The sequence below is a fragment of the Trifolium pratense genome, linkage group LG5, assembly GCF_020283565.1.
Source record: "Trifolium pratense cultivar HEN17-A07 linkage group LG5, ARS_RC_1.1, whole genome shotgun sequence".
Lineage (NCBI taxonomy): Eukaryota > Viridiplantae > Streptophyta > Magnoliopsida > Fabales > Fabaceae > Trifolium > Trifolium pratense.
The window spans coordinates 43,088,556-43,113,557 of NC_060063.1; the positions used below are offsets into that span (position 1 = coordinate 43,088,556).

Consider the following 25,002-nt stretch of genomic DNA (forward strand, 5'->3'; position numbering starts at 1 on the left):
TACCATCTTTAAACTCTTTCTATATATTAATTTCATTTTAACTTTCATTTTAGAAAATAAAAGTTTACATTAACTCATTAAGTATCGATTATTTTTTTGACTCGACAATAAACTTTCCTCCAATTTGGTCCCAAACAAACAATGTGTATAAATCATTTTCAAACTATTATACATCTTTTTTTTTTACGGTTAAAACTATTATTTTATTTCATGCATTTACAACAATAACTAATACTCTAATGGTTAATAAAGACAATACAATAACTAAGACATTAAGATATTGTATTCAAAATAGTTAACGAACTTCTCTTAATACAAATTATTTGAGAGAGTCTGAGTTTGATGGAGCCAGTTCTTCGCCAAACTTTACTTATCCCGTGGTCAAAAATAAAATAAAGACAATATAGAAAATTATTTTATTCATCAAGTAAATCTCGACTTAATCACTTGTTTGAAGGGAAGAAAAGGATTGCACACAGTTACTACATGCATGGTGCTCTAATGATTTTCAGCCGTCAAATCTTGAATCAAGGGTAGAGATCATTTAGTACTGATTTTTTGAAAATATAATATAAGCCGTCCGATCATAAAAAGATGGCTGAGATCTATTATAGTGGAAAATAATGTTGATGCTGATTCTAATCATGTTCTAAATCCAGCTGTAATTGCAGTCTGATCTGATTATAGTACTTGTTTATAGTATTTTTCTTTTCCAACTCCATCGATTTGTAGATGATTAACCATAAAAATAAAAAAAAAAATCAGTTTTATTTTATTTTATTTTGTTTTTGTAACTTTTTTTACGGGACTTTTTAATTTTTTATTTTTGAATCAATATACTTGTAACATTTTTTTTGACGGTCAATATACTTGTAACATAATTACTTATTACTAGCAAGCCAGGCAGGCGCGTTCCGCACCTGCCTGTGTCTAATTTATGTGTCCAAAAAAAATATTTGACTTATGTTAGAGTGAGTTTGTTAATAAAAGATTTTTTCTACTTAAAAAGCAAAAAACAAATAAGCAAATCTATTTGAATAATCACTTATTTAAATGAAAAGAAAAGCAAAAACAATTTAGAGGGGTGATTTTGGATCAAAAATTGACCCTAAAACCACCCCTCCTTGGTGGATGAACAAAAAGAATAAACTAGGGTTTAGGAGAGCTCTTTGCAAAAAATATCGGTCTACAATCTATAATCTCAAATATTTAAAAGTTATAATTTGATTAAATGTATATGTAAAATATCTTTATAACAACAAAGTTAAATATTAAAAATCTAATTGGCTTCAATTCAATGAAGGTAAAAATAAAGTCATAATATAAATTAATCTAAGGAGCCCTTTAACCACTTGTCTTGTTTTTAAAATATAAGATAACATAAATTATCATCACAGATCATATTCACATATAAGTATTAATTCCAATACCGAATTTTTCAAAAAACTAAAAACAAAACTAAAAACACAATAAACTCAACAAAAAGTTGTCCATTTTGTTTATACAAACATATTAAACTAACTATCTAAATTTGTAAGAAATAATTAAAAAAAAAAGCCTATATAACCGCCACTTGTTTCATTTCTTCTTCATCTTTTTCTCACGCATTCTCTTCTTCTTCTTCTTCTTCGCATATTTGTTGTTGCAGAGAAAATGACTAGCGCTTCATTAATTAATACTGTTGGTGCTATAGGTTTGTTGTTCTTTTTCTTCCTTTTCAATCGAAAAATCATATGTCAATTATGAATTTGATTTATATGTTTGGTTTCAATTTGTATTGTACTGCATTAATTAATATGTGTTTGATTTGTGTTAATTCGATTAGTTTCACAAGTTTTTCAGTTTAAGTTAATTTTAACTTTTGTGCTAATATCCATTTGCATGATGGATAAAATTAATTTGAACTCATGAAATTTTGTCAAAAAAAAGTTTGCACGAAGCATAATTTAAACTTTTTATGTTAATCAATTCATGAATGGAAAATAATTTTCACTTTATTTTTGAATGCAGGGAATGTTATCTCCTTCGTATTGTTCTTCTCACCAGCGTAATTTAACTCTCTTTCTCTATTTAGTTACTCTGTTTTATGTATGCATGAAAATGCCCGGACAAAATAATATTAGTAGTATGCGCGTTACCATTTAATTTGCCTCTGATTGTTTTGACTGAGTGAACAAATTAAAATCACATAAACAACCACACCACTTGTAATGAATTTCATTACGGCCAACAATATGAATTTATTAGTGTTTAATTTGGTTTTTAGAAAAACAAATTCATTAAATAAGTTCAAAAAGAATTACAGTTATGAAATTATGAAATTAGGAAGAAACAATTAGAAATTAAATTATTATACATTGATAGCCCAAATAATTTTAATAAGATTTGTGCATGTTTGTGATTAATTCGCACCGCAACGACAACAATCTTTAACATTTGCAAAATTGTTAACACGATTGCAACTTCTACTGCTATTTAAAATCTTGAAAGTGAAAATCAAGATAGATACTTAGTGTGTGTATCATTTAAAGAAATCAAGATTAAATTATAGCTTTGAATTTTTGTGCCGCAAAACTTAGATTTTATATTATTTTAGCATTGGTTATTTTAATTTTAAAAATGATGCTAATGTGCTCATTAATATTGATTGGTAATTGGTATGAATTGCAGTCCAACTTTCTACAAAATTATAAAAAAGAAGGATGTGGAGGAGTTCAAGCCTGATCCATACTTAGTTACTCTGTTGAATTGTGCTATTTGGGTATTTTATGGAATGCCTTATGTGCAACCACACGGAATTTATTTTGTTATCGTAGATGGGTCTGGCTTTGTTTTTCAGTTCGTCTATCTTACCATATTTTATGTCTATGCCAACAATAAAGGAAAGGTATGTATATAATATATTTTCACCATGATTATCCGATCCATAAAAATTTGCTGATTTAAGTTGTAATATCAAATGTATGTAATCTTGCATATTTTATTAGGATGGTAATAAGAGATTAATTTTATAACCTCTTGAGACAATTTAAATTTAGTTGTAAAATATATCTAAGTTTTCGAATATTCTACTTTTTTTCCCATTAAATCACACAATTAATTAATCAACGAGATGTTAGCTCATTGTCTAAGAGTTCAACATTATAATCTTAAAAATAATTTTATTCTTAATATTCTATATTTTAATATTCTTTTTTTTTCTTCGTTAAATTACTTAACATATTGATGAGATGTTGGTTCAATGTGTTTTTTTTTGACAAATAGTTCAATGTGTTATAAATTTTTTTTATATGCAAAAGGGCCTAAGCCCACAATGTATTTTAATCCTCAACACACATAGTTTAAATACTATTTAGGATGATTACAAAATAACTATTTATGTCACTTTAATTAATTAATAATTTTTAACTATTTAATTAATTCAAAGTCCCAACCAAAACCTATAGTTGAATGTTTAAGAGTTATATAATCATTCCAAATCTTCTACTCATACCTAATATTTTTTCCTAATTTCAGAAGAAGTTTCTTCTCTATCTTCTTATTGAGATCATTTTCTTTGCTGCCATTGTTCTCATAACAATGTTGGCACAACATGACAATACCAAAAGGTCTTCAGTTGTTGGTATTCTTGGTATTCTATGTGCTATCTTCAACGCACTGATGTATGTCTCTCCTCTTACCATTATGGTAAGTAACTTCTTCTATCCCATTAATTTATATTTAAATATGAAAATCACATTTTATAATTTTTTCACTAATTTCAATTTGGTTTTTTGTTACATATAATTAACAGACAAAGGTTGTAAAAACCAATAGTGTGAAATATATGCCATTTTGCCTCTCTTTGGCCATCTTCCTTGATGGTTTGGTCTGGACAATAAATGCTCTCATCACCCCCTTCGCTCTCACCCACCCTTTCGGCATTTATGTCATGGTAATTATTTCTCTCTTCGGTTCTTATTATAAAAAACAAATCATTTTTTAGATTTAGTGAATAAATTTTATATATATATATATATGATCTTAAATATAGATTTCAATAATTTTATTGTGAGTTAATAATTGTAGATTAGTTGGATATACTAAAGATTTTTGAGTTTAACTATCTCATTCTTAATTAATGAATGTATCTTTGTACATTTTTACAGATTAGCACCAGCATTGGAGCAATATCTGGACTTGTTCAACTCATACTATATGCTTATTATTGGTGCATGGGAGAAAATAATGTTGATGATGATGCTGAGCATGTTCTAAATCCAGTTGTGGTTGCAGTCTGATCTGACACTTGTTTATATTTTTTTTTCCAGCTCCATCGAATTTGTAGATGATTAACCATAATTCCATTGTTTATGAAGTTTTTTTACTCAAATAAAGATATTCATTCATTCGAATTGATAATACATTGATGCAATACAAATTTAAAATCGCTAAAAACAAAAATGATAAATTTGCGAACAAACTCATAATATACATGTTAATAGCATAAAACGGCAAATTGCATAAGCCTACAAATTTAAATATGACAATATTGAAGTGTCTGGAATGTTCATGCCTCCGAATCCGTAGCGTTGATGACACCAAAGTCGACATTGATTGAACCTTCACTATATAGAACTAATTCTTCAACCTGAAACACTTAAACACATGGATATCATATCAAATAAACCTGTTACAATATTACAAATGAAAGAGAAAATAGAAGGCAAAATGCTTGATTTTTATTGGATGCTAGTGTCAAATTATTTTACACTAACATATATCCACTAAACTCTAAATTAAATATAAAATTACATTTTTATCATACCTGGAGATCAGATATTGAGATGGCCAGCAATACGTTCGTAGTTGAGCAGTCCACGGAGGGGGGGTTTGTACATGCAGGCACTCTGATGCTTCAAAGAGTAGAATGAATTGAATATTTGACCCTCCTGATGAGGAGGGTTTATATAGAGCCTCCAGCGTTGGGTCAAACGTCTCCTTAATGGGTCGTGTTAAGCAGCCCACTAAGGATGATTGCCAGAACTTCTCCTTGGATGGAGGGAGAGGCCGTTCGTGGTCCTCATCCTGGGCTAAGTTGTTCCGCTTATTAAGAATAAGGGATAAGCTTGGAGGAATATGCGTCCTCGGTGGAGGAGCACGTTTCACACGTGCTTCTTAATCCCGATAGAATTTGGTCTTGCTCCTTTGCTTACCATCTTTAAACTCTTTCTATATATTAATTTCATTTTAACTTTCATTTTAGAAAATAAAAGTTTACATTAACTCATTAAGTATCGATTATTTTTTTGACTCGACAATAAACTTTCCTCCAATTTGGTCCCAAACAAACAATGTGTATAAATCATTTTCAAACTATTATACATCTTTTTTTTTTTACGGTTAAAACTATTATTTTATTTCATGCATTTACAACAATAACTAATACTCTAATGGTTAATAAAGACAATACAATAACTAAGACATTAAGATATTGTATTCAAAATAGTTAACGAACTTCTCTTAATACAAATTATTTGAGAGAGTCTGAGTTTGATGGAGCCAATTCTTCGCCAAACCTTTACTTATCCCGTGGTCAAAAATAAAATAAAGACAATATAGAAAATTATTTTATTCATCAAGTAAATCTCGACTTAATCACTTGTTTGAAGGGAAGAAAAGGATTGCACACAGTTACTACATGCATGGTGCTCTAATGATTTTCAGCCGTCAAATCTTGAATCAAGGGTAGAGATCATTTAGTACTGATTTTTTGAAAATATAATATAAGCCGTCCGATCATAAAAAGATGGCTGAGATCTATTATAGTGGAAAATAATGTTGATGCTGATTCTAATCATGTTCTAAATCTAGCTGTAATTGCAGTCTGATCTGATTATAGTACTTGTTTATAGTATTTTTCTTTTCCAACTCCATCGATTTGTAGATGATTAACCATAAAAATAAAAAAAAAAAATCAGTTTTATTTTATTTTATTTTGTTTTTGTAACTTTTTTTACGGGACTTTTTAATTTTTTATTTTTGAATCAATATACTTGTAACATTTTTTTTGACGGTCAATATACTTGTAACATAATTACTTATTACTAGCAAGCCAGGCAGGCGCGTTCCGCACCTGCCTGTGTCTAATTTATGTGTCCAAAAAAAAATTTGACTTATGTTAGAGTGAGTTTGTTAATAAAAGATTTTTTCTACTTAAAAAGCAAAAAACAAATAAGCAAATCTATTTGAATAATCACTTATTTAAATGAAAAGAAAAGCAAAAACAATTTAGAGGGGTGATTTTGGATCAAAAATTGACCCTAAAACCACCCCTCCTTGGTGGATGAACAAAAAGAATAAACTAGGGTTTAGGAGAGCTCTTTGCAAAAAATATCGGTCTACAATCTATAATCTCAAATATTTAAAAGTTATAATTTGATTAAATGTATATGTAAAATATCTTTATAACAACAAAGTTAAATATTAAAAATCTAATTGGCTTCAATTCAATGAAGGTAAAAATAAAGTCATAATATAAATTAATCTAAGGAGCCCTTTAACCACTTGTCTTGTTTTTAAAATATAAGATAACATAAATTATCATCACAGATCATATTCACATATAAGTATTAATTCCAATACCGAATTTTTCAAAAAACTAAAAACAAAACTAAAAACACAATAAACTCAACAAAAAGTTGTCCATTTTGTTTATACAAACATATTAAACTAACTATCTAAATTTGTAAGAAATAATTAAAAAAAAAAGCCTATATAACCGCCACTTGTTTCATTTCTTCTTCATCTTTTTCTCACGCATTCTCTTCTTCTTCTTCTTCTTCGCATATTTGTTGTTGCAGAGAAAATTGTTGGGTTTTTGTATATTGGCTACATTTTGCGAAAACATATTTTAGCCAAGTGTTGAGACAAATGTGCTGACCCCAAGTGTTGAGACAAATGTGCTGACCCCAAGTGTTGTGACAAATGTTGTTACACTTTGGAACAACACCTGACTCTGTTCTGCGCGCGCCAGCTAGCGTTTTTATTTTCTACTCAATCTTTCGAAGATTTGATTGAAGAATTATTTCGTGGTTTCTTATACAACAAGGCGCACGTGATCAATGTGTTTCAGAAGGCAGCTGAACCCTAGTTCTATTTTCTAAAGGAATTATATTTTTAGAAAATATAATATTTGTTTCAAAAATATATCTTGTGAAGATTGCTGCAAAAATATAAAAGATTTATTTCAAATAAATCTTTGTGCTTCAAGAAGATTAGAAGATTTAATTTTAAAATATATTTACAACAAATATATTTATGGGAGGAATATTTGATGCAAAGAAAGATTTGGTAAAAATATATATTTTGCATCTAGAAGATTTCTTGGAGCTGAAGCATGGTGAAAAGCCCACGAGGCTGTGCTATATAAAGGGTGCTGCTAACCCTTATTATGAACCGAAACTTGAAGCTAAAATAGAATATCAAAGATGTAGTCTTTTAAGAGTTTCGTGTCTTTAAGCCACTCTCTAGGAGAGTTGGTGTAAAGTGAACCACTCGGATTGTGAGATGGTCACCGTGTCCTCACTCAGAAACCTATAGGTAATGAGTTGAGTATTGTAATTGGAGGAAGCTTTTAAGCAACTCCAAATTGTGAACTTAGTCGTTGGCTAGGTGGTGATGTTATTGAAGTGTGTCTTCATCTTTGTCAAGGAGAGTGTCTCCATTATGTTGTTATTGAAATCCTTACTGGTTGTAAGGTTGAGGGGAGTGAGACGGGGTCTCATATCTAGGAGTTCCTAGGTAGAAGTGTCATTGGGTAGGGATTAAGTGAGGAGTTGTAAACGGGGGAGTTTAGCTCCGAATTAATACTGCTGATAGTGAATTTCCTCCTGGATTGGTATCCCCCAGATTAGGCTGTTAGGCTGAACTGGGTTAACAATTATGTGTGTCGTTTATGCTTTTCAGTATATGTTTTTAATGCTCTGTTTTATTGTTCTTACTGCTAAGACAAGTGTTGAGACAAGTGTCGGCACATCGTGGACAACACTTGTCTACTGTGTACCAGAATTTCAATTGGTATCAGAGCAGGCATCCTGTTCTGTATCTGGGTGAGATCCTAGGGAAGATACTTTCTGGTTATGAACAAGTAAGGAATACTGAAAAGTTGTTTGGACTTGAAGAAGTTCATATTTGTTTGAATGGTCCCTAGAAGTGGAGGATGGACTATTCATGGCACGGTGTATAGCTTTGATGTTTGAGCTTCTGTATGGTTTGATTTATCTTCAAACCTATGTTAACCTGTTGCACCTGAAGTGTGGAGTTTGTGCAAAGGTCATTATGGTGTGCCTGAAGTTTGTTGAGGAGTTTTCTGGTTTGAATTCCGCTGCATACATATATGATGGGAAAACTCCTGGTGGTTTTGAGTGTGCTACACTCTGTTCTCCTCTGGTGAGGTTCAACTAACTTGTTGGAGATGCCAACGATACTTGAGGGTGATCTCAAGTCCACTCATAAAGGCACTCATATATGAGTTTGTTGAAGAGAGATCTGAACGAAGTTGTGAGCAATTTATTTTTGCTTCTAACCCTAAAAGCCAACCTCCAGTGGCTTTGATAAAGGATCTCTTGGTGTGTTCCTTGAGAAGGGGACTGATGTCGTCCCAGATGTTGCTACATCTAACCAGCAGTATGCAGAATCTTGTTGGATTTATTTTGACACTAGAAACTTATGGTTGACTTCTTGGGTGAGTTTATTTCTGATCCAAGTAAGTGGTAGTGAAGATGTGTGTTTTGCTTTTCCTGTGTAAGCTTGATAAAGGATCTATTATTATGGTACCTGAGAAGGGGACTGATGTGCTCCCAGATGTTGGTACATCTGACCTGCAGATTATGCAGAATCGTGTTGGATGACAGTTGGGCATGTAAGGTGCTTGGAATTATGCATAGGAGTGCTCAAGTTGTATGGTCAGAAGAAGCTTATCTGCCTATGTGAATCAGAATGTGGAGGTTCTGATCTTTCTTTAATAGTATGCTCTAGCAATGCATGACTATTGATTCCACTAGTAGTGGATGTGAGGGCAGCAAAATATTGTCAGATACTGAGGTCTGATAATTGTCTTTGGTTATCTACTGCAAGTCACTCGAGAAAAGGGCTGATAATCAGAATCTTAGTCAAGCTTTTAAGCAAACTAAGAAGTTTTGGAGTTTGTGAGTGACTTCACACCTATTAAGCATGACATCTTGCCTATTCAAAAGGTCATGATACAGAGTGTGGTTCTGCAAGGACAGTGATCAAGATGTGTCCTTGTTAAGTAAAAGGGTTAGAGTGTTGTTCAAACATGTGTGGATGATCTGGTATTAAAGGTTAATCAACTACTGATGGTTGATCCTCTTGTGTCCCCCTGCTGTTGTTAATTGTGACTTTGGTGCTTTCACTAAGGCCACAAGTGATTGTGTTGGTGAAACTCTCAAGGAAACTATCCCTGAGACAAATGTTGTACCAAGTGTAGGTACATTTGTGGCACCTGCAACTGCCACATATTTTGATACATCTGCAGCACCTGAAACTATAATAGATCATAATGTTTCAGATATTTCTTACCAGATGAATACTACTAAGAAAGAGAATACTACAAAAGTAATTATGACTGCTCATGCTCTGATTAGTAGAGTGCTAGTCTTTGTCGTGATGTTTGTGGATGTGAATCTAGTCATCCCGATCTAATATGTTCTTTTGTGAGAATTTATATCTGTCTGTCAATGTGCTATGTGGGCTCGGTGAACCCAATTACGCTGCATGCCTCTGGTGTGTGTTTTTGTGAAAGAAGGTATGTCTTGTATCTCTCTCTCTCCATTGTCTGGTGCACGCTAATCAAGGGAAATATGATTTAAATTCTTCGGCAAATGTTAATTCTGCTGTTGATGCTTCTACTAAGGTCAATAGTTACTGTATTGATGAGTATATCAAGGAAACTGTTCTTGAGACTAATGTTGTGCCAGATGTTTATACATTTGTGGCACCTGATACTGGTGTAGGCAAGAATGATCAAGATAATCCTGACCAGGTGGATACTACTGAGCAAGAAAGAATTCCAGTAGTAGTAAGGACTGATAATAACTCTGGTAATAATGTTATGAGTTATTCTAAATCTGATGAGAGTATTAGGTCTTTGTTTGCTGATAAAGAACTTTCTGTTGACAAAAGTGTGGGTGATGATCCTGATGTTGTCATTGTATAGTGGCTGGTAACAAGTCACTAGATAAGACACCTAGTGCTAATGTTGTAGGAAGAATCAGAAGTAGGGCTGGTAAAAATGTGACAACTGTCAATACACTTGTCCAGAAATCTAAATCATGAAAGGTGACAAGATTTGTTGGGAAGAAACCTTTTTATGGTCCACCAAGGACAAAGAGTAATAATGTATCTGTTACTGGGTAGAAGAAAAAGAGTCTGAAAAGAAAGAACCCCCTTCTAGTAAATTAGACTTTGAAAGGGAGACAAGTGTAGCTACATTTGGTGACACATTCAGAAGAAGTGTGAAAGGAATGAAGGTCTGATGAGAACAGTGTCTGATCTAGGTGACTGTTTTGATAAGCTGGTAAGGGGATTTGTAGTGAATGTTGGTGACAATTGTGATGATCCTAAAAACCCTGAGTATAGGCAGGTTTTTGTGAGAGGAAGGTGTGTTCACTTCTCACCCTCTATAATCAACAAATTTTTGGGAAGAAGTAATGAGGAAGTAGCTGAGCTGGAAGTCACAGATAATATTTGTAGAACAATCACTGGGAATAGGCTGAAGCAATGGCCTTGTCAAATGAAACTTTCTGCATCTCAACTATCTCCTTTATATGCAGTTCTGAATAAGATTGTTGTTGTTAATTGGGTTCCTACCACTCATTCCAGTAATGTAGCCAAAGAATTGGCTAGGTTCATTTATGTTGTTGGAACTAAGGCCAGGTTTGATTATGGTGCTTATGTCTTTTATGCCACTTTAGAACATGCTAAATCTTTTGCTCTACAACTACCCATAGCATTTCCTACTTTACTGTGTGGTATTGTTCTTGACCAACATCCAAATATTCTTGTGGACATTGATGTCCCTTGTAAAAGAAAAGGAAAGCTGAATATTGAGCAAAGGCTGCTTGCAGGGACAAATGTTGCAGCAGGTGTTGGTACATCTGTCGAGCAAAAGCTGGTGCTCTCACTAGGCAGCAAATGATAACTGACTTGATTGAGTCTAGTACAGCTCTTGAAGCCAGGAAACTGAAGACTGTGATGATCCTTTGAGCAAAGAATTCATGAAGGTTTTTGACATGGGTAGATGTGTTGAATTTTCACCTGATGTGATTAATAAGTTTTTGGGCAGGAGTGAAGAACCTGAAGCTGAGGTAGAGCTTTCTGACAGTGCTATAGGCTTGAGTAACCTTATCTACACTGTTGGTACCAAGACCAAATGGGATTTTGACTCTTATATTTTTCAAACTACTAAGCATGCTAAGCCTTTGGATGTGAAGATGCCAACAACATTTCCAATGTATTTTGTAGTATTATTCTTGATCAGCATCCAAGAATTTTGATCAGCTCTGATGTTGTCTGTAAGAGGGAATCTCCTCTCACATTGCACTATAGACTAGTTGAAGGGACAAATGTCCCACATAATGTTGCAACATCTGGCAAGAAAATTCTGGCTTCATGAGAAGAAAAGAGATGATTGCTGATTTGATGAACCTATGCAAGTTGACAACCTTGGTCGAAAGAAGTATGTCTTTGTAGTTGTTGATGATTCCTCCAGATTTACTTGGGTAAATTTTATTACTCATGTTAAAGGTTCTGTCAGTTCCAATGTTGTGGGTAGTGTTGGAACATCTGTCAGATGTACCTCTCAAACTGTCGATCTAGTATGAATGTTGCTGTTGTTGATGACATTGTTGTTGAAATTGTGCACATGTCATCTTCCAAGGTTGTTGGTTCTGACACTTTGTCATCCCTCACTAAATTTGTCGTTGAGTCCCCCAAAGGAACCTCACATAAGTCTAATGTCATATCGGATGTTGAAACATCCTGGACCAACCCGTTAGTGTTGTTGAAACCTGTTCTGCAATCCCCCAAACTGATGCTTATATGGTTCTGAGAGTCCTCAATCTAATGAGGTTGAAGATCAACTAATGGTGGTTTGGAGTATTGATGTTTTGAATGTGGTAGAAGAAACTGATCTTGATGATCTTCCACTTGACTAAAGCTGTTGCTCAAAGTGTGACTAAAAAGAGAACTAGCATGGTACGATTGTTTGGATGTGCATTCTGCTGAGAAGTATTATATGTGTTCAGATGTGTTATGATCATATGCGATAATGTGATGATCAAAGGTGATTACTACTATGGTAAGTGACTATTTCAGACCTGTTTCTGAAACCTCTAGTTTGATGTTCTTATGTGATGACAATATATATATTGTTGAAGATGCTTTTGGCATATGTCTCTTGAGATTGGAACTGAATAATACTCATCTGTGTTGAATAACTTGTCTGTTCTGGTACGAGATGTTGTAACATCTGTCTCAACATCGTGTTATCTCAAGTGTTCCAACATTGTGTACAACATCTGTCACCAAAATGCCAGAATGTGGTTGACTATGAGACAAATATTGAGGATGTTGTTCTGGGCATCATGTCACTTGACAGGAAGAAAGTTGACATCTCTTCTGTCCTCTTAGAGAATGTTTCATTCATTTTGAAGAAAACGTCTAGAAATAGAAATTTGTGTTTTAAAGGAGATAATGCTACGAGAAGCTGGATTTTTGAACAATGTTCTCTCATGCTCTTGTCATGTTGTGGAAACAAGGGGAAAAAGTCTGTTTTATGAGTGTTGACTATGGAGTTTGATGTGGTGGATATGATATGGTTCCTCCATTTCTGATTTATATCCCATGGTGTTATGTTTGGTTGTAGTAGCTCTGTGCACTATGTGGTTGATGTGATGAAGATAGTATAGGTTTATGCCTTGTTACTTATGATCTTCATGCTATACTGTTGGAGTTTGGTCATGGTATTGTGGGTGAAAGCGCGCATGTTCTCTTTCCACTACTTTTGTTCTCCGTATCTTTTGTGGGCTAGGCCATGAATTTCTAGCACCTGTATGTGCCTATGGTCTGGAATATCTGCACTCTGGATATTTCTGTTTTTGCTACTCTGTGTTCTGATATGTATGATGTTTGTCAAAATTATGACTAAAAAGGAGGAGTAGTGTGTGTGTGGACAAATGTGTGGACTGATGTTCTTACATTTGGTGAAGTTGCTGTTCTTATGCTTCTATGCTTGTATTGATGTTCTTATGCTTCTATGCTCGTATTGAGGGGGAGTGTGAGTTATATATATATATATATATATATATATATATATATATATATATATATATATATATATATATATATATATATATATATATATATATATATATATATATATGCATGTGTTAAGGGGGAGAAATGCTATTCAGGAGGAGTAGTAGTGTGTAGCTAGCTTGATAATGTGTTCTGCTAGCTTATGCTCTGATAGTGTGTTTAATGGTTGTGGGAGTGTTATGTTCCTGATGTGTGATGTCATGTCTGATATCTAGACGTCCTGATCTGATGTGTGAGAATTTATTTTTCTCAGTATGTGGGAGTTTATTTCTCCCTATGTGGTTCTTTTGTGAGAGTTTAGTTCTCTCTGTTATGTAACTTGCACTTCTGATACTGCTATGGTACCTCTTTGCCTCTATTCTTTTGTTTAATGCACACTGACTTTATTTGTCAGAATTTGTGGCTAAAAAGGGGGAGTAGTGATCTGTGACATCTGGTATCTATCTGTGTGGACAGATGTGCTTACATCTGGTATCTGCGTGATGTGTGGACAGATGTGCTGACATCTGGTATCTGCGTGATGTGTGGACAGATGTGCTGACATCTGGTGTGTATGTTGTTGCGGTTCTTTCTGCGATGTGTTAATCTTCTAGGCCTATGTCTGAGTGGAGTAAATGTTACCTTCAGCTCTGTGTGATGTGTTGCAAGAATTCCAAAAAGCATTTAAATTTGTAGCATAGGGCATGATCATAATCATAGTCATAGAAATATGGATGATTCATCGTGCTTAGTCATAATCATAGAAATATGGATGACTTTTATGCTTAGGATCACAGTCATAGAAATATGGGTGATTTAGGTCACATTCATAGCAATATGGGTGACTTAGTTAGTTACATTCATAGAAATATGGGTAACTTGTACATGCTTATTTATGAATGCACACATGTGTGTCTACAACAACCATTAAGCGTTAATCACTCTGATTGAATGCTTCTGCTATTACAAGGATGTTGTAGTTCCTATGGTTGACTACATTGTATGCTTGTGCTCCATCATGCAAAAATTCAGGGGGAGTGGTAGTATGAATAAGTGACAAGTGTGATGCCAGATGCTGAGACATCTTGGCTTTATTCTCTGGTGGCTGGGAATTTATTTTTCCTAGTTCTATGTCTGTGGGAATTTATTTTTCCCTGGTGATCTTTTGTTGAATGGATGTACTCTGATTATAGGAGTTTATTTCTCCTATCTTTGAATCCACTATGAGAGTTTATTTCTCTCTATCTGCTCTGTGAGGCTATATGTGGTTATTCCTGCTATTGCATGCCTCTGATGCTACTTACCTCTCTTGGAAGTAGTCTTACTATGTGTTACTTTCTTTCCTAGTTGTGTGATCATGTTGACTCGAAGGAAAGGTAATACTGTATCTCTCTATATACTGGTCTAATATTGTTTTAGCCAAAATTTGCCAAAGGGGGAGATTGTTGGGTTTTTGTATATTGGCTACATTTTGCGAAAACATATTTTAGCCAAGTGTTGAGACAAATGTGCTGACCCCAAGTGTTGAGACAAATGTGCTGACCCCAAGTGTTGTGACAAATGTTGTTACACTTTGGAACAACACCTGACTCTGTTCTGCGCGCGCCAGCTAGCGTTTTTATTTTCTACTCAATCTTTCGAAGATTTGATTGAAGAATTATTTCGTGGTTTCTTATACAACAAGGCGCACGTGATCAATGTGTTTCAGAAGGCAGCTGAACCCTAGTTCTATTTTCTAAAGGAATTATATTTTTAGAAAATATAATATTTGTTTCAAAAATATATCTTGTGAAGATTGCTGCAAAAATATAAAAGATTTATTTCAAATAAATCTTTGTGCTTCAAGAAGATTAGAAGATTTAATTTTAAAATATATTTACAACAAATATATTTATGGGAGGAATATTTGATGCAAAGAAAGATTTGGTAAAAATATATATTTTGCATCTAGAAGATTTCTTGGAGCTGAAGCATGGTGAAAAGCCCACGAGGCTGTGCTATATAAAGGGTGCTGCTAACCCTTATTATGAACCGAAACTTGAAGCTAAAATAGAATATCAAAGATGTAGTCTTTTAAGAGTTTCGTGTCTTTAAGCCACTCTCTAGGAGAGTTGGTGTAAAGTGAACCACTCGGATTGTGAGATGGTCACCGTGTCCTCACTCAGAAACCTATAGGTAATGAGTTGAGTATTGTAATTGGAGGAAGCTTTTAAGCAACTCCAAATTGTGAACTTAGTCGTTGGCTAGGTGGTGATGTTATTGAAGTGTGTCTTCATCTTTGTCAAGGAGAGTGTCTCCATTATGTTGTTATTGAAATCCTTACTGGTTGTAAGGTTGAGGGGAGTGAGACGGGGTCTCATATCTAGGAGTTCCTAGGTAGAAGTGTCATTGGGTAGGGATTAAGTGAGGAGTTGTAAACGGGGGAGTTTAGCTCCGAATTAATACTGCTGATAGTGAATTTCCTCCTGGATTGGTATCCCCCAGATTAGGCTGTTAGGCTGAACTGGGTTAACAATTATGTGTGTCGTTTATGCTTTTCAGTATATGTTTTTAATGCTCTGTTTTATTGTTCTTACTGCTAAGACAAGTGTTGAGACAAGTGTCGGCACATCGTGGACAACACTTGTCTACTGTGTACCAGAATTTCAAAAATGACTAGCGCTTCATTAATTAATACTGTTGGTGCTATAGGTTTGTTGTTCTTTTTCTTCCTTTTCAATCGAAAAATCATATGTCAATTATGAATTTGATTTATATGTTTGGTTTCAATTTGTATTGTACTGCATTAATTAATATGTGTTTGATTTGTGTTAATTCGATTAGTTTCACAAGTTTTTCAGTTTAAGTTAATTTTAACTTTTGTGCTAATATCCATTTGCATGATGGATAAAATTAATTTGAACTCATGAAATTTCGTCAAAAAAAAGTTTGCACGAAGCATAATTTAAACTTTTTATGTTAATCAATTCATGAATGGAAAATAATTTTCACTTTATTTTTGAATGCAGGGAATGTTATCTCCTTCGTATTGTTCTTCTCACCAGCGTAATTTAACTCTCTTTCTCTATTTAGTTACTCTGTTTTATGTATGCATGAAAATGCCCGGACAAAATAATATTAGTAGTATGCGCGTTACCATTTAATTTGCCTCTGATTGTTTTAACTGAGTGAACAAATTAAAATCACATAAACAACCACACCACTTGTAATGAATTTCATTACGGCCAACAATATGAATTTATTAGTGTTTAATTTGGTTTTTAGAAAAACAAATTCATTAAATAAGTTCAAAAAGAATTACAGTTATGAAATTATGAAATTAGGAAGAAACAATTAGAAATTAAATTATTATACATTGATAGCCCAAATAATTTTAATAAGATTTGTGCATGTTTGTGATTAATTCACACCGCAACGACAACAATCTTTAACATTTGCAAAATTGTTAACACGATTGCAACTTCTACTGCTATTTAAAATCTTGAAAGTGAAAATCAAGATAGATACTTAGTGTGTGTATCATTTAAAGAAATCAAGATTAAATTATAGCTTTGAATTTTTGTGCCGCAAAACTTAGATTTTATATTATTTTAGCATTGGTTATTTTAATTTTAAAAATGATGCTAATGTGCTCATTAATATTGATTGGTAATTGGTATGAATTGCAGTCCAACTTTCTACAAAATTATAAAAAAGAAGGATGTGGAGGAGTTCAAGCCTGATCCATACTTAGTTACTCTGTTGAATTGTGCTATTTGGGTATTTTATGGAATGCCTTATGTGCAACCACACGGAATTTATTTTGTTATCGTAGATGGGTCTGGCTTTGTTTTTCAGTTCGTCTATCTTACCATATTTTATGTCTATGCCAACAATAAAGGAAAGGTATGTATATAATATATTTTCACCATGATTATCCGATCCATAAAAATTTGCTGATTTAAGTTGTAATATCAAATATATGTAATCTTGCATATTTTATTAGGATGGTAATAAGAGATTAATTTTATAACCTCTTGAGACAATTTAAATTTAGTTGTAAAATATATCTAAGTTTTCGAATATTCTACTTTTTTTTCCTTTAAATCACACAATTAATTAATCAACGAGATGTTAGCTCATTGTCTAAGAGTTCAACATTATAATCTTAAAAATAATTTTATTCTTAATATTCTATATTTTAATATTCTTTTTTTTTTCTTCGTTAAATTACTTAACATATTGATGAGATGTTGGTTCAATGTGTTTTTTTTTTGGCAAATAGTTCAATGTGTTTTAATTTTTTTTTATATGCAAAAGGGCCTAAGCCCACAATGTATTTTAATCCTCAACACACATAGTTTAAATACTATTTAGGATGATTACAAAATAACTATTTATGTCACTTTAATTAATTAATAATTTTTAATTATTTAATTAATTCAAAGTCCCAACCAAAACCTATAGTTGAATGTTTAAGAGTTATATAATCATTCCAAATCTTCTACTCATACCTAATATTTTTTCCTAATTTCAGAAGAAGTTTCTTCTCTATCTTCTTATTGAGATCATTTTCTTTGCTGCCATTGTTCTCATAACAATGTTGGCACTACATGACAATACCAAAAGGTCTTCAGTTGTTGGTATTCTTGGTATTCTATGTGCTATCTTCAACGCACTGATGTATGTCTCTCCTCTTACCATTATGGTAAGTAACTTCTTCTATCCCATTAATTTATATTTAAATATGAAAATCACATTTTATAATTTTTTCACTAATTTCAATTTGGTTTTTTGTTACATATAATTAACAGACAAAGGTTGTAAAAACCAATAGTGTGAAATATATGCCATTTTGCCTCTCTTTGGCCATCTTCCTTGATGGTTTGGTCTGGACAATAAATGCTCTCATCACCCCCTTCGCTCTCACCCACCCTTTCGGCATTTATGTCATGGTAATTATTTCTCTCTTCGGTTCTTATTATAAAAAACAAATCATTTTTTAGATTTAGTGAATAAATTATATATATATATATATATATGATCTTAGATATAGATTTCAATAATTTTATTGTGAGTTAATAATTGTAGATTAGTTGGATATACTAAAGATTTTTGAGTTTAACTATCTCATTCTTAATTAATGAATGTATCTTTGTACATTTTTACAGATTAGCACCAGCATTGGAGCAATATCTGGACTTGTTCAACTCATACTATATGCTTATTATTGGTGCATGGGAGAAAATAATGTTGATGATGATGCTGAGCTTGTTCTAAATCCAGTTGTGGTTGCAGTCTGATCTGACACTTGTTTATATTTTTTTTCCAGCTCCATCGAATTTGTAGATGATTAACCATAATTCCATTGTTTATGAAGTTTTTTTACTCAAATAAAGATATTCATTCATTCGAATTGATAATACATTGATGCAATACAAATTTAAAATCGCTAAAAACAAAAATGATAAATCTGCGAACAAACTCATAATATATCAATAATAATAATTAGTTTTCAATTCCTTTAATTATTTAGCCGTGTAAATATGTTATTTCCAATTCTGATTAGTTGAGAATTATTAGGAGATTTGGTAGCTTGATTCACTACATATTAGGGTTGTTCACTTGTATATATATCATTGTAAACTACTATCAATTTTATCAATGAAATTTACAACGATCCACCCATTCCTTATTTCTTCAATTAAGGACGCCGTTCCTCACCCTTGTCTTCCATGGCTGACAACAACTCTTTTATTCCTAACCCCCATGAGCCATCCAAACCCCTTGCTTGCATCACTTTCACCAATGTTACCAAGCTTCTTCCCAACAATTATCCTAATTGGAAACAACAAGTTGAAGCTCTCCTTGATGGCTATAATCTCCTCAAATATCCAGATGGATATTTCCCTGCGCCGTCAGAAACGATCCTCACCGCTCCAACATCTTCGACGACGCCTCCGTCGGAAACAAACCCCACCGCTGCATCACTTCCGGCAACAACTCAGAATCCTGCTTATCAAACCTGCCGTCGACAGGACCGCCTTATATATGGTGCTCTCCTCACCACTCTCTCCAATGAAGTGGCCTCCCTGGTGTCTCAAACCAAGACATCGCATGATCTCTGGATCCTTCTCAAAAACACCTATGCCAAAGCATCTCGCAGCCATCTCAAGCAGTTAAAGGAGCGTCTCCGTACGGCTTCCAAAGGTACCCAATCCATCACTACCTATATGCATCATCTAAAGCAAACCGCAGACCTCCTTGCATCACTTGGTTCTCCTGTTTCTGTTGAAGACATGACTGATTATGTCTTACACGGTCTCGACGACGGCTACAGAGCAGTCATTGATGGCGTGAATGCAAGAGACACCCCAATCACTTTTGATGACCTCCTTGAACGGCTTTTAATTCAGGAACTTTCAATTGGTGCTGCCCAAAGACAGACTCCTGCCCCGCTGACAGCCTTGAATGCTCAGGCTCGACCCAATTCCAATGACAAACCTCGGTTTGGACAATACCCTACACAATCAACTCAACGCACGGGCACTCGCAAACCTTTTCTTGGCCGCTGTCAATGGTGCAACATCAAAGGTCATGTTCTCTCTCAGTGCAGCACCTTCCAGCAGCAACATCCCAATGTCCCACCACCACCTCGCAACTCTCGGGCTTACACTGGACAGGTTCAGGTCAATACTGCAACTGCCGGGTCATCGCAACATGATTTTCTGGTTGATAGTGGAGCGACACATCACGTAACCAATGATCTTGATAATCTGGCGCTTCATCATCCGTACACTGGTCCTGACTCACTTTTTATGGGTAATGGTTCAGGTTTAAACATCACTCATTTTGGGACACTTTTATTTAATGATTTATCCTTGTCTAATGCTTTGTGTGTTCCTTCCATGAAACAAAAAATCATCTCTGTCTCTAAACTTACCCAACAAACTAACTCTGCTGTTGTTTTCTTGCCAAACTCTTTTTATGTGAAGGACTTGCAGACGGGTCACACAACCCATAAAGGCTCATGTGTGGATGGACTCTATCTCTGGCCCGCCACCTCACCCTCCGTCCACACGGTTCAAACAGAATCATCTGCATCATGGCATCATAGGCTTGGGCACCCTTCATCTTCTATTTTCAAATTTGTTCAGCAACATTTTTCCTTAGGCTCAAATAAATTTCAGCAATCAAATTAGCAAAAGTCATAAACTTCTATTCCATGAATCCAATCTTAAATCTTGTTATCCATTAGAAATAATTTTCTCTGATGTATGGACTTCTCCTATTTTGTCAATTGATGGTCTTCGCTATTATTGCATGTTTGTTGACCATTTTACTCGCTATATTTGGCTTTATCCAATGAAACGTAAATCTGATGTGCAAACTATATTTCCCAAATTTAAATCGCTCGTTGAAAATTTCTTTCATCACAAAATAAAAATTTTGTACACAGATAATGGTGGCGAATATATTGGTCTTCGCCCTTTTTTACTAAATCATGGTATAAGTCATCATACAACGCCACCTCATACACCTGAACACAATGGAATTTCAGAACGCCAGAATCGTCACATTGCCGAAACCGGTCTCTCTCTTCTCCATCACTCAGGATTGCCCCTCACCTATTGGCCTCATGCCATGACCACCGCCGCTTATCTCATAAATCGCCTCCCAACTCCAATTCTTGGGTACCAATCACCCTATTCCAAATTGCTCAACATTAGTCCGGATTATCATAAGTTAAAGTGTTTTGGATGTTTGTGTTTTCCTTGGATTAAACCATATGCTAACCATAAACTTGCACCAAAGTCTGCTATGTGTGTTTTTGTAGGTTACTCGGCTGATCAACATGCATATTTGTGTCTCGATCCCACAACAGGAAGGATTTACACCTCTCGTCATGTGAAATTCGTTGAATCTGAATTCCCGTTCAACTCCCTAGTAACTCACGCTAGTCCAAGTCCGGAGCAACAAACAGGCCCACTTCAACTCTCCATCTTACAACCCATGAACTCACCCATGGTGAGTACCACACCGAACCCACCGGAAGATTCATCTCCTGCCCCTTCCTCCCCATCCATCACCAACTCCCCATATATGGCACAGTCCTCCACCGAAACCACAAACCTCACTCAATCTCCTACTACAAACTCACAATCATCCCCACAACTCTCTGCCCCACCACCCCAAACCATTGTCAACCCAAATGGAGGTGGGATCATCACTCGGTCTAAAAACAACATTATCAAACCCATCCAAAAGCTTAATCTCCATATCCAAGCCTCCTCTCCCATCGAACCCAACACCATCACCCAGGCCCTTCGCGACCCTGCATGGCGCTCAGCCATGCAAGCCGAATTTGATGCCTTACACCACAACAACACTTGGGATCTTGTCAGTCGGTCTTCTGATCAAAACTTGGTTGGCTGCAAATGGGTATTTAGAATCAAACGTAATCTGGACGGATCAATTGATCGTTACAAGGCTCGGTTAGTCGCAAAAGGGTTTCACCAACGCCCTGGTTGCGACTATACAGAAACTTTTAGCCCCGTTGTTAAACCGGTGACCATTCGCATTGTCCTAACTCTTGCAGTTCGTCAAGGGTGGCCCATACGTCAGCTTGATGTCAACAATGCATTTCTTCAAGGGACGCTTAAGGAGGAAGTCTTCATGATACAACCACCTGGTTATGTCGACAAAAACTTCCCTGATCATGTTTGTCGCCTCAAAAAGGCACTTTATGGGCTGAAGCAAGCACCCCGTGCCTGGTATACGGAGCTTCGCGTATTCCTGCTCTCCCTTGGTTTTGTCAATTCCACTGCAGATGCATCTCTTTTCATCTACCAAAAATCGGAGGTTACACTTTACTTACTAGTATATGTTGATGATATAATTATCACTGGAAATTCATCTGCAGAGCTGTACAAACTCATTGCCACACTTGCTGCTCGGTTTTCGTTAAAAGACCTTGGATGTCTCAGTTATTTCTTGGGTGTCGAAGTAATTCCTTCCGCTGCAGGAATGTTTCTTTCACAAAGGAAATACATCATTGATCTGCTACATAAATCAGGCATGGCAAATACAAAACCAGCATCCACTCCCTTGTTAGCGAGTGTTCAATTACTCAAGGATTCTGGTAATCTCCTACCCTCTCCAACTGAGTACCGCACACTTGTTGGAAGTTTTCAATACTTAAGTCTTACACGTCCAGACATCGCCTTCAGCACCAACAAACTCGCACAGTTCATGCAAAACCCGAGAACGGCGCATTGGTCTGCACTCAAACGAGTGCTCCGATATTTGGCGGGCTCTTGTGACAAAGGAGTCTTCATCTCGGCGACTGCTCCTTTGACCTTTCATGCCTACTCGGATGCTGATTGGGCTGGTGACAAGGATGATTATGTTTCAACCACTGGCTACTTGTTGTATCTCGGTAACACTCCCATCTCCTGGAGCTCCCGCAAACAACGTTCTGTTGCTCGATCATCAACTGAAGCAGAATACAAAGCCTTGGCTGACACGGCTAGTGAACTATTATGGGTGTTTTCCTTGTTCACAGAACTTGGTCACATGCCCACTGCTAATCCGGTCATATATTGTGACAATCTTGGTGCCACAAATCTCAGTGCTAATCCTATCTTCCACTCTCGGATGAAACATATAGCCTTAGCCTACCATTTTGTCCGAGAACATGTTCAACATGGCAAGTTTCGAGTGTCTTTTGTGTCTACCGATGATCAACTTGCTGATATTCTAACAAAGCCTCTGCTTCGCCCTCGGTTCGAATCGCTACTGTCCAAGTTGCATCTCTCATCCAGATTATACAACTTGCGGGAGGATATCAATAATAATAATTAGTTTTCAATTCCTTTAATTATTTAGCCGTGTAAATATGTTATTTCCAATTCTGATTAGTTGAGAATTATTAGGAGATTTGGTAGCTTGATTCACTACATATTAGGGTTGTTCACTTGTATATATATCACTGTAAACTACTATCAATTTTATCAATGAAATTTACAAACCAATTCCTCTATATAATATACATGTTAATAGCATAAAACGGCAAATTGCATAAGCCTACAAATTTAAATATGACAATATTGAAGTGTCTGGAATGTTCATGCCTCCGAATCCGTAGCGTTGATGACACCAAAGTCGACATTGATTGAACCTTCACTATATAGAACTAATTCTTCAACCTGAAACAAATAAACACATGAATATCATATCAAATAAACCTGCTACAATATTACAAATGAAAGAGAAAATAGAAGGCAAAATGCTTGATTTTTATTGGATGTTAGTGTCAAAATTTTTTACACTAACATAATATCATATCCAATAAACTCTAAATTAAATATAAAATTACATTTTTATCATACCTGGAGATCAGATATTGAGATGGCCAGCAATACGTTCGTAGTTGAGTAGTCCACGGAGGGGGGGTTTGTACATGCAGGCACTCCGATACTTCAAAGAGTAGAATGAATTGAATATTTGACCCTCCTGATGAGGAGGGTTTATATAGAGCCTCCAGCGTTGGGTCAAACGTCTCCTTAATGGGTCGTGTTAAGCAGCCCACTAAGGATGACTGCCAGAACTTCTCCTTGGATGGAGGGAGAGGTCGTTCGTGGTCCTCATCCTGGGCTAAGTTGTTCCGCTTATTAGGAATAAGGGATAAGCTTTGAGGAATATGCGTCCTCGGTGGAGGAGCACGTTTCACACGTGCGTCTTAATCCTGATAGAATTTGGTCATGCTCCTTTGCTTACCATCTTTAAACTCTTTCTATATATTAATTTCATTTTAACTTTCATTTTAGAAAATAAAAGTTTACATTAACTCATTAAGTATCGATTATTTTTTTGACTCGACATTAAACTTTCCTCCAATTTGGTCCCAAACAAACAATGTGTATAAATCATTTTCAAACTATTATACATCTTTTTTTTTTTTACGGTTAAAACTATTATTTTATTTCATGCATTTACAACAATAACTAATACTCTAATGGTTAATAAAGACAATAAAATAACTAAGACATTAAGATATTGTATTCAAAATAGTTAACGAACTTCTCTTAATACAAATTATTTGAGAGAGTCTGAGTTTGATGGAGCCAGTTCTTCGCCAAACTTTACTTATCCCTTGGTCAAAAATAAAATAAAGACAATATAGAAAATTATTTTATTCATCAAGTAAATCTCGACTTAATCACTTGTTTGAAGGGGGGAAAAGGATTGCACACAGTTACTACATGCATGCTGCTCTGATGATTTTCAGCCGTCAAATCTTGAATCAAGGGTAGAGATCATTTAGTACTGATTTTTTGAAAATATAATATAAGCCGTCCGATCATAAATAGATGGCTGAGATCTATTATAGTGGAAAATAATGTTGATGCTGATTCTAATCATGTTCTAAATCCAGCTGTAATTGCAGTCTGATCTGATTATAGTAGTTGTTTATAGTATTTTTCTTTTCCAGCTCCATCGATTTGTAGATGATTAACCATAAAAAAAAAAAAAAAAAAACAGTTTTATTTTATTTTATTTTTGTAACTTTTTTTACGGGACTTTTTTCACTTTTTTTTTTTGAATCAATATACTTGTAACATTTTTTTTGACGGTCAATATACTTGTAACATAATTACTTAT

General features: G+C 34.7%; 2 protein-coding genes across 2 annotated transcripts; both read left to right on the forward strand.

Moving 5' to 3' along the window:
- The first annotated feature begins 1,653 nt into the window (after positions 1–1,653).
- On the forward strand, positions 1,654–4,280 carry LOC123886732 (bidirectional sugar transporter SWEET6b-like). Its single transcript, XM_045936023.1, has 6 exons — positions 1,654–1,693; positions 2,011–2,047; positions 2,671–2,887; positions 3,517–3,687; positions 3,794–3,934; positions 4,149–4,280. The coding sequence occupies exons 1-6, from the start codon at positions 1,654–1,656 to the stop codon at positions 4,278–4,280; spliced, it is 738 nt and encodes a 245-aa protein (XP_045791979.1).
- Positions 4,281–16,010: 11,730 nt separating this feature from the next.
- LOC123886733 (bidirectional sugar transporter SWEET6b-like) lies at positions 16,011–18,641 on the forward strand. Its single transcript, XM_045936024.1, has 6 exons — positions 16,011–16,050; positions 16,368–16,404; positions 17,028–17,244; positions 17,876–18,046; positions 18,153–18,293; positions 18,510–18,641. The coding sequence occupies exons 1-6, from the start codon at positions 16,011–16,013 to the stop codon at positions 18,639–18,641; spliced, it is 738 nt and encodes a 245-aa protein (XP_045791980.1).
- The last annotated feature ends 6,361 nt before the right edge of the window (positions 18,642–25,002 follow it).

Coding starts and splice junctions, on each gene's coding strand:
- LOC123886732 (XM_045936023.1), top strand. CDS start 1,654: ATGACTAGCGCTTCATTAATTAATACTGTTGGTGCTATAG. Junction 3,688..3,793: donor TCTCTCCTCTTACCATTATG/GTAAGTAACTTC, acceptor TATAATTAACAG/ACAAAGGTTGTAAAAACCAA. Junction 3,935..4,148: donor CTTTCGGCATTTATGTCATG/GTAATTATTTCT, acceptor ACATTTTTACAG/ATTAGCACCAGCATTGGAGC.
- LOC123886733 (XM_045936024.1), top strand. CDS start 16,011: ATGACTAGCGCTTCATTAATTAATACTGTTGGTGCTATAG. Junction 17,245..17,875: donor ATGCCAACAATAAAGGAAAG/GTATGTATATAA, acceptor TCCTAATTTCAG/AAGAAGTTTCTTCTCTATCT. Junction 18,294..18,509: donor CTTTCGGCATTTATGTCATG/GTAATTATTTCT, acceptor ACATTTTTACAG/ATTAGCACCAGCATTGGAGC.